This window comes from Pelophylax lessonae (genome assembly GCF_965119305.1).
Source record: "Pelophylax lessonae genome assembly, chromosome: 8".
In the NCBI taxonomy this organism is placed as follows: domain Eukaryota; kingdom Metazoa; phylum Chordata; class Amphibia; order Anura; family Ranidae; genus Pelophylax; species Pelophylax lessonae.
In genome coordinates this window covers 91,988,953-92,001,754 of record NC_138775.1, presented here as the reverse complement: position 1 = coordinate 92,001,754, position 12,802 = coordinate 91,988,953, and the positions used below count along the sequence as shown (strand labels likewise).

Genomic DNA, 12,802 nt, shown 5'->3' with positions numbered 1-12,802 from the left:
CCATGTCCTTATGGACCTTGCTTTGTGAAGCTTGTCCAAATCATTTGGTGGAGGGGGGATTATGGTGTGGGGTTATTTTTCAGGGGTTGGGCTTGGCCCCTTAGTTCCAGTGAATGGAACTCTTAAGGTGTCAGCATACCAAGACATTTTGGACAATTTCATACTCCTAACTTTGTGGGAACAGTTTAGGGATGGCCTCTTCCTGTTCGACAATGACTGTGCACCAATGTATCTCACCAAACTAAAATTCCAAAACTAAAATTCCTATTGCAGGGGATGCCTAAAATTCAACTTGTATCTTAGTGCAGACCTCAGGAAATTACGATTCTGTGGGTTGCCATATTGCATTGAATTGTACAGAAAATTATAGTAGCTGCAGATTTGAAAAAGGAAAGATCATTTATAATAATTTTGAATAACTGTAAATTGCAACATGGTTTGTGTAGCAATTGAATGTGCTATATTATTTTTTGTATTTTTATTTTTTTTACGAAAGTGGAGTTACCCTTTGTGCTCTGAGGTACATGTGTCTGATGCTACTGCATCTGATGTGCCTGATGCTACCTGTGTAATTGTTGATGGTTAACCCGGCTAACAAAAGTCAAAGAAATGGCTTACCTTGATAAGCTGAGTATTAGCTTTACTTCAGTGAAACCATATATTTTAATTTGATCTTTAAACTTTACCCTACATTTAAGGCAGGTTTGTTGAAAAGAAATGGAGGGCTTAAAGAGGTATTTCAAAGATTGTACAACCCCTTCCACCGCCCATGATTAATATTCCTTCTTGTAGTAGCAAAAATATACCCTGGTTCCATTACATTTCTCACAAAGGAAACCTCTTCCTGCAGTTGCCTGTGTTGGCAAATGCATAGCAATCTGACTTCTAGTCTGCCCCAAAAACTGTTGACATCTGGACAGTACATGCACTAAATGGTCGAAACCATTGCTGGTGGATAGTGATGAACTTGGGCATGTTCAAACTAGGATCAGAACCTGCGTACGTGAGCACACCAGGAAACTGTCACCTGTATGGTCCAATAATCTGTAGCCAGGGCAATCCCTGCCCCACCGCCACATGTACACAGGTGCATTCCCCGCCTGCTGTCTGGCAGGGAATTCCTGAACAGGTGACTGCTTCCAGACAGGCTGCACATGTGGGTTCAGATTCTAGTCCGAACATGCCTAAGCTCATCATAAATGGTGGAGGTAGGTCTTAAAGGGGTTACTGAATTGTAAAAATTACCCTTAAAGTGGTTAAAGGCAGAAGGTTTTGTACCTTAATGCAGCCTTTGCATTAAGGTGCAAAAGCTCCTGTATGTATCTTCCCCTCCCCCAGCTCCCTTTATACCTGACGAAGACCAGTGTCGATCCAGGATTGTGCTCAAGAGCAGCATCACTGTTCCTTCTGTTTTTCCTCACTTGCTCAGAGGCTGTAGCAAGAGCAATTGCCTCCTGCTGCTGTCAATTACAGCCAGTGAGGGGGGTTTTCTGAGCCACACTCTGCGTGTCAATGGACACACAGAGCGTGGCCTGGGAATAAGCCTGCATGAGTTCTCTCATAGCAATAGACATGTTATGAGTGTAGGGGTTTGGGGATTGGTGGGTGCAGGAACAGGACCGGCGCTACCACTAGGCAAATGAGGCAGCCGCCTAGGGTGCACTGCCACCTAGGGCGCCCAGCCGCTGGTTTCCCTACTCCCTCCACTTGTGTTGTGCAGCCGCCCTGGACCATCACTGAGTGTTTAGGCGCCGCGGCAGCACTGAGGAAGCGACCTGCCATTACGGTCTCCCGAGTCCTGACAGTCTCCTGAAATCTGACAGTGACAGAACAGAGGCGGCCTGCACCTCTATGATCAGTGACAGACAGGTCACAGTCTGTGACCTGTCTATCTCTTTTAGAGACATTCAGGTGCCAGTCCAGAGCTTTGGTGATCGTCCGTCCCTGGTCTCTCCCATGATGATCCATGCAGAGACCAGTTACAAGTACAGCAAGCCAGCTCTGCTCTGCCTTTCTCCCCTCCCCTCCCCTTTATCCAGCGGCAGAGCAGAGTCACATGACGATCAGATCAGTGGCGCTCCGGGGTCAGTACCTGGAGGTGTGTGTGACACAGTTGGAGGACTTGGAGCCTGGACTGGAGACACCGCCGAGGCAGGGTTTCTGCCTGGAGACTGAGAGAGCGAACCATTGGCAGCAGAGCCCTGGTAGTGAGTAAACAGTGAAGAACACAAAGAAATTCTATAACTGACTGTATAGTGTGTGTATATAAGACTTATCGGTCCTCAGACTCCTCAAATGTGTGATGTTATCCCATCCTCCTCCACCCCTCAACCCCCTCCCCCTTTCCGCTCCTCCTACCCCTTTCCGCTCCTCCTCCCCCTTTCCCCTCCTCCTCCCCTCCTCCTCCTCCCCCTCCCTCCTTCCTCCCCCCACGCCTCCCCCTCCCTCCTTCCTCCCCCCACGCCTCCCCCTGCCCCCCTCCTCCTTCACCCCTCCTCCCCCCTCCCCCCCTCCTCCTCCCCCTCCCCCCCTCCTCCTCCCCCTCCTCCTCCTCCTCCTCCCCCTCCCCCCTCCTCCTCATTCTCCTCCCCCTTCCTCTCCTCTCCTCCTTTTCCTCCCCCATGCTCCTCCTCCCCTCCCTCCCCCCTCTTCATCTCCTCTACTTCTTTTCCTCCCAACGGCTCCTCCTCCTCCTCCTTCCCCTCCCCCCACTCCTCCTCCTCTCCCTCCCCCTTCTCCCCCCTCCCTCTACCTCCTCTTCCTCTCCCCCCTCCTCCTCCTCTCCCCTACTCTGTCCCTCCCCCTCTCCCCTCCCTCCTCCTTGATACCAAATGTACTCTGCCTGTGACAGGAGCCGGCGCTATACAGGAAGCATCCACTCTGCTACCACTAGCACCAGCTCTATTAGTCACACTGATGCTTGGGGATGGTGGGTCGGGTACCAGCCAGCAGTACCCACAAAGCAGTACCTGCCCTGGAGGACAGCCAGCAGCAGCCGCCAGCCATACCTGTCAGGGGTAAAGCAGCAGCTGCCAGCCATACCTGCTTGGGGGACAGCAGCAGCACCTGCCAGCCATAGCCACCTGGGAAACAGCAACAACAAGACAGTTATTTTAAAAGGTAGGGTATACATGGGCAGGGCAAAGGGGGTGGATTCAGGGGTGGAGCCAATCACTTTAATGTCAAAAGAGTGTGTTTAACATTTTGTTAAGGAGGTGTCTTGATAAATGTGTAAATATTGAGCTCTCATTCATTGCATCAGGTGTAAAGACTCCAGTTCCTGAGTGCATTGTGCATGTGGAATCCATGGACATCTTTCCAATGGGATGGTGTGAGACAAATGGACATATTCTGTGTACTCCACCTTGCATTAAAGGTAGGACTTTTTTTGTTTAAAGATTATGGAATTTTATCATGGTCAAAGGTGGCATTGCACGTCAATGACTTGCAATCCCACCTTTGACATTTATCATTGGATTCAGTGTTCCTCTATTTTGTTAAAGTGACAGCTGTAAAACTTTGGATTTTCCCTTTCTGAGGTAGATCTCTCCAGGGAAGTAGAGCATTAAAAGGTATGCAGAGGTTATAATTTCACCAATCTGTCCAGCTGTTGAAAAAAAACACCTGCTTGAGTGCTGCTTTAGCTTTTGAATGTTAATTCCTATCAGAAACCTGTAAGAAAAAAAAATGGGGACTGCCATAGCTGACCTCCTTGTAAAAATACAAATTGTAGGCCTGTTTCTGACTTTGGTACTGTCTGAACCACTGATGTAGAACAAGCCTACGTCAAATGAAGTTACAGTAAATTTAAGAGTCTTGATCTGTGTATGGTCAGTGTCCTAAGAAGTATTCAAGCTGGAAAGGATTGACTGCCACACAACTTGCATTTCCACAAGGTAGAGTCAGCAATGCCAGCCTTCTAAATCTCTTAATGTGGGTTTCCTTTAAATGCAAAACCAGTGAGAATTTACTTTTGGTGATGTCAGCCCATTACAAAATGTGACCAGCTGACAGAGGGTCACAGAAGTGCAGAACAAACTGCTCTCCTGTGACCCACTGTCTGCTGACGTCACTCAACTGGCCCAGGTTTGGAAAAGATCCCAACTTTACAATTGGGATTTGCCTAGGGTTGCCACCTCATCTCTTTAAAACCAAACACATATTAATTACACAGGTTTGTAGCTGATTAAGGTGGTAATTAAACTCACTTGGTGCCTTATCTGTGTTAAATTAGCCTCAGAACCAGTGTAATTAATGTGTTCGGTTTTAAAGAGATGAGGTGGCAACCCGATATCTGCTCAGATTTCTGGCCCACGAGCTGGCTTAACCTGATCTAGTCTCCTGCCCTGTCCACAGCCCAGCGCTCCAGTGAGCCCTGAGGAGCCAGAGCAGAGAGCTGATGACTGACAGTCACCATTCTCTACTCAAAGCGGAAGGGGGAGAACTTAGCTATCAGTTCACGGGGTAGAGCCGGCAAGGGACAGCTGCAGCTAAGATCGGTCCTGCAGCCATCTAGGTGAGTATGATTATTTTGTTTTACTATTCCCATATTTCACTTTTAAAAGCAAAAGCAAATGTGAGCTTATCTGAAAGTGTTCAGTTTGCTTTATGATGGGGAAAATAAATTATTCTAGACATTCTCTTGCTCTGCGATTCAGATGGTCACATGTTGGGATATGGCCAGAGAATAGTCTGTTCATTTTCTTAGAATATGATCCTATTAGCACCCATTGTAGTTAAAACTATGCTGTTCATTTTATGTTATAGCAAAAACCCGGAAGAAAGCTACAAGTCACTCCGAGAAGCAGTAAGTAGAATAATGCCACACCTTGTCTGAAATTGCCAATTATCTGGAGTAAATAACTGTACAGTGTCAGAAAACAAAATAGGAATGTTTCAGTTGTATCCAAAGTAGGACAGTTCTATTCCTGGCTCTATACAGTATGTGGATATGTGTGAGGTTTTCATTCAAACTTTTGAAAGGTAATTTTTCCCCTGACCTTTTTATCCAATATCCATGTCATGTATTTTACCTAAAACATTTAACAAGTGTTCAGTCTTGATTATTCACAATTTGTGGTAAACAGCAGGCATCTATTTCATATTTCCCAAGTTGCTGTGTGGTGTGATATGTATTCTGGTCATAAGTACCCCATACAAATTTTTTTTTTTTTTTTTATCTTTTACTTTTATCTTTTTCTTTACAATTGTTTCAAAACCACAGACATTTTACTGTTAGTATTTATGTTGATATGAACTGGTACCCAGACAAAACTCATAATGAAAATTTTCTGGAAATGCTTTTTACTTTATATTATCAAATAATTTCACCCATTTTTTGTGATAGACTTTAATACACAAGTGCTGTGTTCAATACAAAGAACCCCTGTCAGTGTGGATGATTTTGTCTACTAAGCTAAAGTGCTTAACCAAGGAGCACTCGCACGTGATTTTGTAAAAGAAATGTAAAAGAAATTACTTTTTTTTTTCTTTTTTAAAGAAATTTAGTCAATGAAAGAATCTGTCGCAGTTCATAGCTATTTGCTGAGCACTTGACATTTTTGCAGTGTTTTGAAGGTAGCTACTGCATTGCCAGCTTTAGTAGCGAATTATGTTATTCAATACAGCCCCTGTTTTGTATGGTACATCAGAATTCATGAGACGGATTGCAGTCAGCTATAGAAGCAACCCACTAGTTACCAATCGCTAAAGAAAAGAGGTCTGTAGCTGGTACAGATCATTGCTGCATGGTTGCTGGTGTGACACAGTCCTAAATAAAACAGAGGGCCTAAAACATGGGTTTCATTTAGTTCCCCATATATTTTCAGCTAAAAAAAATAAACAAAACAAAAAAAAGATCAAATATTCTGTTTTTTTCCCCCCAGAAATCTGCCTGCTAAGAATGGACTAAGTGGTACAGATACTACTACCTGCAACACAAGTAAGAATTTCATATGGCATACTTGGAATTTCAAACTGTTGAGCAGCTTAGAAAAGTGTTTGGTAAAATGCAAATATAACACTAATAATACATAATATGCAACATATGTGTATGCATTAAGGAAGCTGTCATGTTGTTGTTCTTTATTTATTCTTTAAAACATATTTATACTGTAGATGAAGTAGCCTGAAACAGTGTTTATGAATGGTCACAGATTAAATGGAGATTGGTGAGTGCATGTAAAGCAACCTAACCAGATTAAATTACAACAAGGCCTATGCAAGAATTAGTGTGGTCAATGTGTGGTGATTACTCCTGCGCTATCATGGTGTGTGGGATGAAATAAGATAGAAGTCCAGCTGCTGCACACACTCAGTAGCTTATCTGTAGCGAATGTAATGTGTAAATTGTGTGAGGTAAATGGTTTTGCGCTTCTGAAGTGGACATACAGTGCACTTTTTGCGTTGTGCAAAACAGAGAAAATAAATAATGTGCAATGCTGTAAATTAGGTGCAAATTAGAGCCAATCAGATAATTTGCAAATCTGCAAATAAATGCATAAAAATTGTTGTGCTTATAATCGCATAACAAATCATCAGGGACTAGTGTATATAAAAACAAGTTGTTATACAAAGATAGAGTTGAAAATAGCTATAACATGAGTATAAGATGAATACTCCAACTATGTGGTGTGTTATAAGAGTCCTTTGAAGCAATGGTATATCCCTTCACCATAAGTAGTTGTGTCTTCACTTTACACCATTGTGACACCTCTGTGTTCTCTAGCCTCTCACCTTTAATACTGCTTTAATTAAGCATGTAGTTGTTATATCAGTCTGGTGATCCTTTTATCTCTGTTCACCTCTAAGGGTCCTCTATTGGTCCTCCCCTAGCTAGAAGATCTCTATGGTAATCATGGGTATCAACTCTCAATGTGATCCGTGATTTTATGAATGTGAAAGAGAATGTAATATTGTTTAAAATTAAAGGATTTATTACGGTAAAACCGCTGTTACTCCCATTTAAAATAGTAAAAACACATAACAATCTACAAGTTAAGGTTAAAGTCACTTGAGCGGAGGCATACCAGAAGTGAGGATAGTGTCTATAGAGTTCAATACTCCTGGATTTTTATAAGTTTTAAATGTGAGTAAGAGCTGTTTTACCATAATAAATTCTTTAATTTAAAATATTACACTATGAGAAGTCTCTTTCACATTCACATAATCATGGATCACACTGAGAATGGATACCCATGATTACCATGGAGGAGACCACACTTGCAATCGAGATCTGCTAGCAGGAAGGACCAATAGAGGACCCCAAGAGGCGAGCTGAGATAAAAGGACCACCAGACTGAGATAACTACATGCTTAATTAAAGCAGTATTAAGGTGTGAGGCTAGAGAACACAGGTGTCAACGGTGTAAAGTGAAGACACAACAACTTATGGATATACACATCTAATGGTGATGGGATATACCATTGCTTCAAAGGACTCTTATAGCACACCACATAGTTGGAGTATTCGTCTTATACTCATGTGTAACTTTTTCACACAATATCTTGTATTTATTTTGTCTGTTTTGCACAACACGAATAGTGCACTGTATATCCACTTCAGCAGCGCAACATCATTCACTTCATACAGTTTATGCAAGAATTAGAATATTCAGCCTTCGAAATACACAGAATTACTTATGAAATATTTATATTGACCACCTTCTCTAGTTAAACCACTTCCATACAGAGCAGTTAGACCCCCTTCCTTCCCAGACCAATTTTCAGCTTTCAGCACTCTCACACTTTGAATGACAATTGCTCAGTCATGCTACACTGTAACCAAACAAAATTTTTATCATTTTTTTCACACAAATAGAGCTTTCTTTTGGTGGTATTTGATCACAACTGGGTTTTTTTTTCTTCGTGATATAAGCAAAAAAAGAGCAAAAATTTTGAAAAAAAAAACACTTTTTTTTAGTTTCTATTATACAATTTTGCAAAAAATGAATTTTTCTTCATACATTTAGGCCAAAATTTTTACTGCTACATATCTCTGGTAAAATTAACCCAAATTAGTGTATATTATTTAGTCTGTGTGAAAGTTATTGAGTCTAGAAGCTATGGTACCAATTACTGAAAATTGATCACACCAGATGTACTGATGGCCTGATGGCCTATCTCCTTTCTTGAGGCCCTGACATGTCAGGATAGTACAAATACCCCCCAAATGACCCCTTTTTGTAAAGTAGACAGTCCAAGGTATTTAGTAAGAGGCATGGTGAGTTTTTTGAAGTTATAATTTTTTCCCACAATTCTTGGGAAAATGAAGAAAAAATTTTTTTTTTCTTTTTTTTCCTAAAACGTTGTCAATTTATAAGCTATTTCTAACACATAGCATGTACACAGCAAAAATGACACCCCAAAATTCATTCTGCTACTCCTTCTGAGTATGGTGATACCACATGTGTGAGACTGTTACACAGCCTGGCCACAAAAAGAGACTCCACGTCCAAGTAGCACCATAAGGCATTTTAGGAGCATAAATACACATAAAACTTTCTTACTACCTATCACACTTTTCAAGGCCCTAAAGCACCAATACAATGGAAAAGTCCACAAAATGACCCCATTTTGGAAAGCAAACACTCCAACATATATTCTATGAGGCATTATGGGTCCTTTGAACATGTCATTTTTTTCCACAAGTTTTTGGAAAATGTGGGAAAAAAATAAAAACTTTTTTTTTTTTTTTACACAAAGTTGTCAATTTATAGGATATTCCTAACACATAGCATGTACACAGCAAAAATGACACCCCAAAATACATTCTGCCACTCCTCCTGAGTATGGCAATACCACATGTGTGAGACTTTTTCACAGCCTAGCCATATAGAGGGGCCCAACATCCAAGGAGCATCATCATGCATCCTAGCCACTTGCCTAGGCCTATTTTTGACATTTGGTGTTTACAAGCTAAAATCAGTTGTTTTGCTAGAAAACTGCTTAGAACCCCCAAACATTATATATTTTTTTTTAGCAGAGACCCTAGAGATTAAAATGGAGATTATTGCAATATTTTTTATCACACCGTATTTGCGCAGCGGTCTTCCAAACGCAATTTTTTTGGAAAAAATTCACTTTTTTTAATTAAAAAATAAGAAACCAGTAAAGTTAGCCCAATTTTTTTCCATAATGTGAAAGATAATGTTACGCCGAGTAAATAGATACCCAACATGTCATGTTTCAAAATTGCGCACGCTCACGGAATGGCGACAAACTTTGGTACTTAAAAATCCCCATAGGCGACAATTTAAAAATTTCTACAGGTTGCCATCTTTGAGTTACAGAGGAGGTCTAGGGCTCAAATTATTCCCCTTGCTCTAACGATCGCGGCGATACCTCACATGTGTGGTTTGAACACCGTTTACATATGTGGGCGGGGTTTCCGTATGCGTCGGTTCTGCGCGCGAGCTAACGGGGACAGGGCGCTTTAATTTTTTTTTTTTTTTTTTTTTTTTACTATTTATTTTATTTATTTTTATTTTTACATCGTTTAACAAAAAAAAAAAAAATTGATCATTTTTATTTCTATTACAAGAAATGTAAACATTACTTGTAATAGAAAAAGGCACGACAGGACCTCTTTTTTGTGAGATCTGGGGTCAAAAAGTCCTCAGATCTCACAAGTACACTAAAAGATAGAAAAAAAATAAAAAATTATTATATAAAATGGAAAAAAAAAAAAAAAAAAAAGGACCTTTAAACCGGTTGCTAGGCAACAACATTTTCCGTAGCTCCGGTCCTCCAAGACCATAGAGTCAAGTGAGGGCAAGCTTGCCCTCACTCAACATCCTGTCTGTGAGGATCCGGGACCGGATCGTTTTCCCCGCTGCCGGCGGGTCCGGTAAGCGGGGAAAAGGACCGGACGCGGCGGGAGGGGGGGGGGGCACCTCTTCCGCCATCCCGGAAGGGTGATCCCACGGCGAATCCGCCACTAGGACCACCCTTATCGGAAAGCCAACCGTCCACCGTTTAAAAAAATACCAGGGTTATGGCAGCTATCTGCTTCCATAACACCGGTATTTAGGTTTAAACGGAGGACGTATATAAACCTTTTTGGACTTAGACATGGTGGCTGTATGAAGGGTGACAGGTACTCGGGTACTTTGTTGGGCAGGTGACAGGCAGGTGACAGGTACTCTGGTACTGATGAGCAGGTGGCAGTTACTCGGGTACTCCGATAGGCAGGTGACAGGTACTCGGGTACTCTGATGGGCAGGTGACAGGCAGGTGATAGGTACTGATGAGTAGTACTGATAGGTGATACTGTACTGATGGGTACTGATGATCAGTACTGATACGTGATAGGTACTGATGAGTAGTGATGGGTACTGATGAGCAGGCGGCAAGTACTCGGGTACTTCAGGCGTCAGGTACTCTGATGAGCAGGTGGAAGGTACTCGGGTACTCTGATGGGTAGGTGACAGGTACTCGGGTACTCTGATGGGTAGGTGACAGGTACTCTGATGACGGGTACTCCGTTGACAGGTACTCAAAGTACCCGAGTACCTGTCATCAGAGTACCCGAGTACCTGTCATCAGAGTACCCGAGTACCTGTCATCAGAGTACCCGAGTACCTGTCATCAGAGTACCCGAGTATCCGTCATCAGAGTACCCGAGTACCTTTCATCAGAGTACCCGTCATCAGAGTACCCGAGTACCCGTCATCAGAGTACCTGCGTACCCGTCATCAGAGTACCCGAGTACCTGTCATCAGAGTACCCGAGTACCCATCATCAGAGTACCCGAGTACCCGTCATCAGAGTACCCGAGTACCCGTCATCAGAGTACCCGAGTACCCGTCATCAGAGTACCCGAGTACCTGTCATCAGAGTACCCGAGTACCTGTCATCAGAGTACCCGAGTACCTGTCATCAGAGTACCCGAGTACCTGTCATCAGAGTACCCGAGTACCTGTCATCAGAGTACCTGTCATCAGAGTACCTGTCATCAGAGTACCCGTCATCAGAGTACCCGAGTACCTGTCATCAGCCCATCAGAGTACCCGAGTACCTGTCATCCGAGTACCTGATGGGCTGGTGACAGGTACTCGGGTACTTTCATGGGCTAGTGACAGGTGCTCTTTATGGGGGGGGGGGGCAATCAGTGTGTTTGGGGTGCACTGTATTTGGTAACTAGGTGTTACCACACTCTGTTCCTCACACAGGATCAGTGTGTGAGGAGGAGAACACGGTGACAGCTAGTTACCGTGTTCTCTGTTGAATTGGATTGGTCACGTGGTAAAGAGCCAATTTCATTGGCTCTTTACCTAGATCGGGGATCGACTCTGTCCGAGTGCTGGAGCCGCTCATGTGATCGGCTGTGATTGACACAGCCGATCACATGGTAAACAGCCAATTTCTATTGGCTGTTTACCTTGATCAGGGATGGGCTATGTCCGAGGGACGAGCCTCATCCCTGATCGCTGCGATGCGCGCGCCCCCGGGGGCGCGCAGTAGAGGGGAGATCCGGGCGACGTCATATGACGGCCGCCCGGAACGGTAAAGCCATCCTGCCGGCGTCATATTACTATGCGCCGGTATGGATGTGGTTAAAGCTGAACTTCACCCCTAAAGGGAAATTCCACCGATCCTCCCTCCTTCTTTCTTCTTCTCTTTTCCACTTTTGAGACTTTTTTTGGGAGCAGAAGCTAAGTTTTTTTTTTTTTGTTTTTGTTTTTTTTTTCGAGTACCCACTCCTTTGTTCGAATGACCTCTGCAATCCTAGTGAAAGTTCTTCCACCCCTCCCTGCCTGGGACACGTCACAGATCCCTGAAGGCTGTGAGACTATTCAGAGTGCAGTGCAGCTCACGCATGTGCAGTAGGGAGCTGGCTGTGAAGCTGCAAGGAGTACACAGCCAGCTTCAACATGGCGGCACTGGGGACTCAAAAACCAGCGAAGAGCCACCCGAGTAATGCCAGTACTAGATCCCTGAAGAATAGGTAAGTGTCTCTTTATTAAACGCTAGCAGCTACAGTATTTGTAGTTGCTGACATTTAATTTTCTCAAAAACAACTGAAGAGCCTCTTTATCTTACTCTGTCTGAGAATGACTATAGACCCTGGGAGTGGAAGGTGAGAGATCCCCTAAAGTCTAAGGCTGGTTCACACTGTTACCCTCCTTTCAATCGGCTTCCTATCTTATACAGCTATTAAGTAAAAGTGACCCTATAGTGTTACTTCTAAATAAATTGTAAGATGACAGGGAGAAGGGCTCTCATTTAATTGGTTTAACTCTGCTTATTGATGTTTTGTTAGGATAACATGTCTTGTAGTGGTTTATCTGGCAATTTCTGATCAAGCTGTAGAACTGAACAGACAGTCAGATAAACCTGCTGTAAAAACAAGCACACAACAGGATAGCTGGGTTGTGACAGTATTGTTTTCTGCTGGCTGTTTTGTGTTGGCTGATTTTAAAGGAATCCTGTCCTGACAGAAATATGGAGGCTGCCATTGCTGACTTCTCTGGCTTTAGTCATTTAAAGCTGAGCTCTGGGGAAAAAATGTAACCTTACAATGAGGCTCCTCTGGCAATACAAGGGTTATTTGCTAATTTTTGTCTAGGGAAAAAAAACTGTTATACTCCTCTTATTCCTCAAACCTGCTGGCATCTTCCAGTTGCATGATTAGTATCCTTGGCTATTTCATAGGGTTGCATGCACTCTGACTTCATCACGTGCAATGTAGGACTATCAGTCCTACATTGTAAGCAAGGGTGTTGAGGAAATATCAAGTAGCCAGATTTGTATGCAAGCAGAGAAGCACCAGCTTCCAGCTGCCAGAGGGAATGAGGGATAA

General features: G+C 43.2%; 1 protein-coding gene across 1 annotated transcript in view; it reads left to right on the top strand.

Annotated features, from left to right (window-relative positions):
- SFMBT1 (Scm like with four mbt domains 1) overlaps positions 1–12,802 on the top strand; it is a 320,697-nt gene that overhangs the window by 218,270 nt on the left and 89,625 nt on the right. The window contains exons 13-15 of the mRNA XM_082266048.1: positions 3,263–3,376; positions 4,768–4,807; positions 5,886–5,941. Coding sequence (XP_082122174.1) covers positions 3,263–3,376; positions 4,768–4,807; positions 5,886–5,941 — 210 coding nt within the window. The remainder of the gene's footprint in view (positions 1–3,262; positions 3,377–4,767; positions 4,808–5,885; positions 5,942–12,802) is intronic.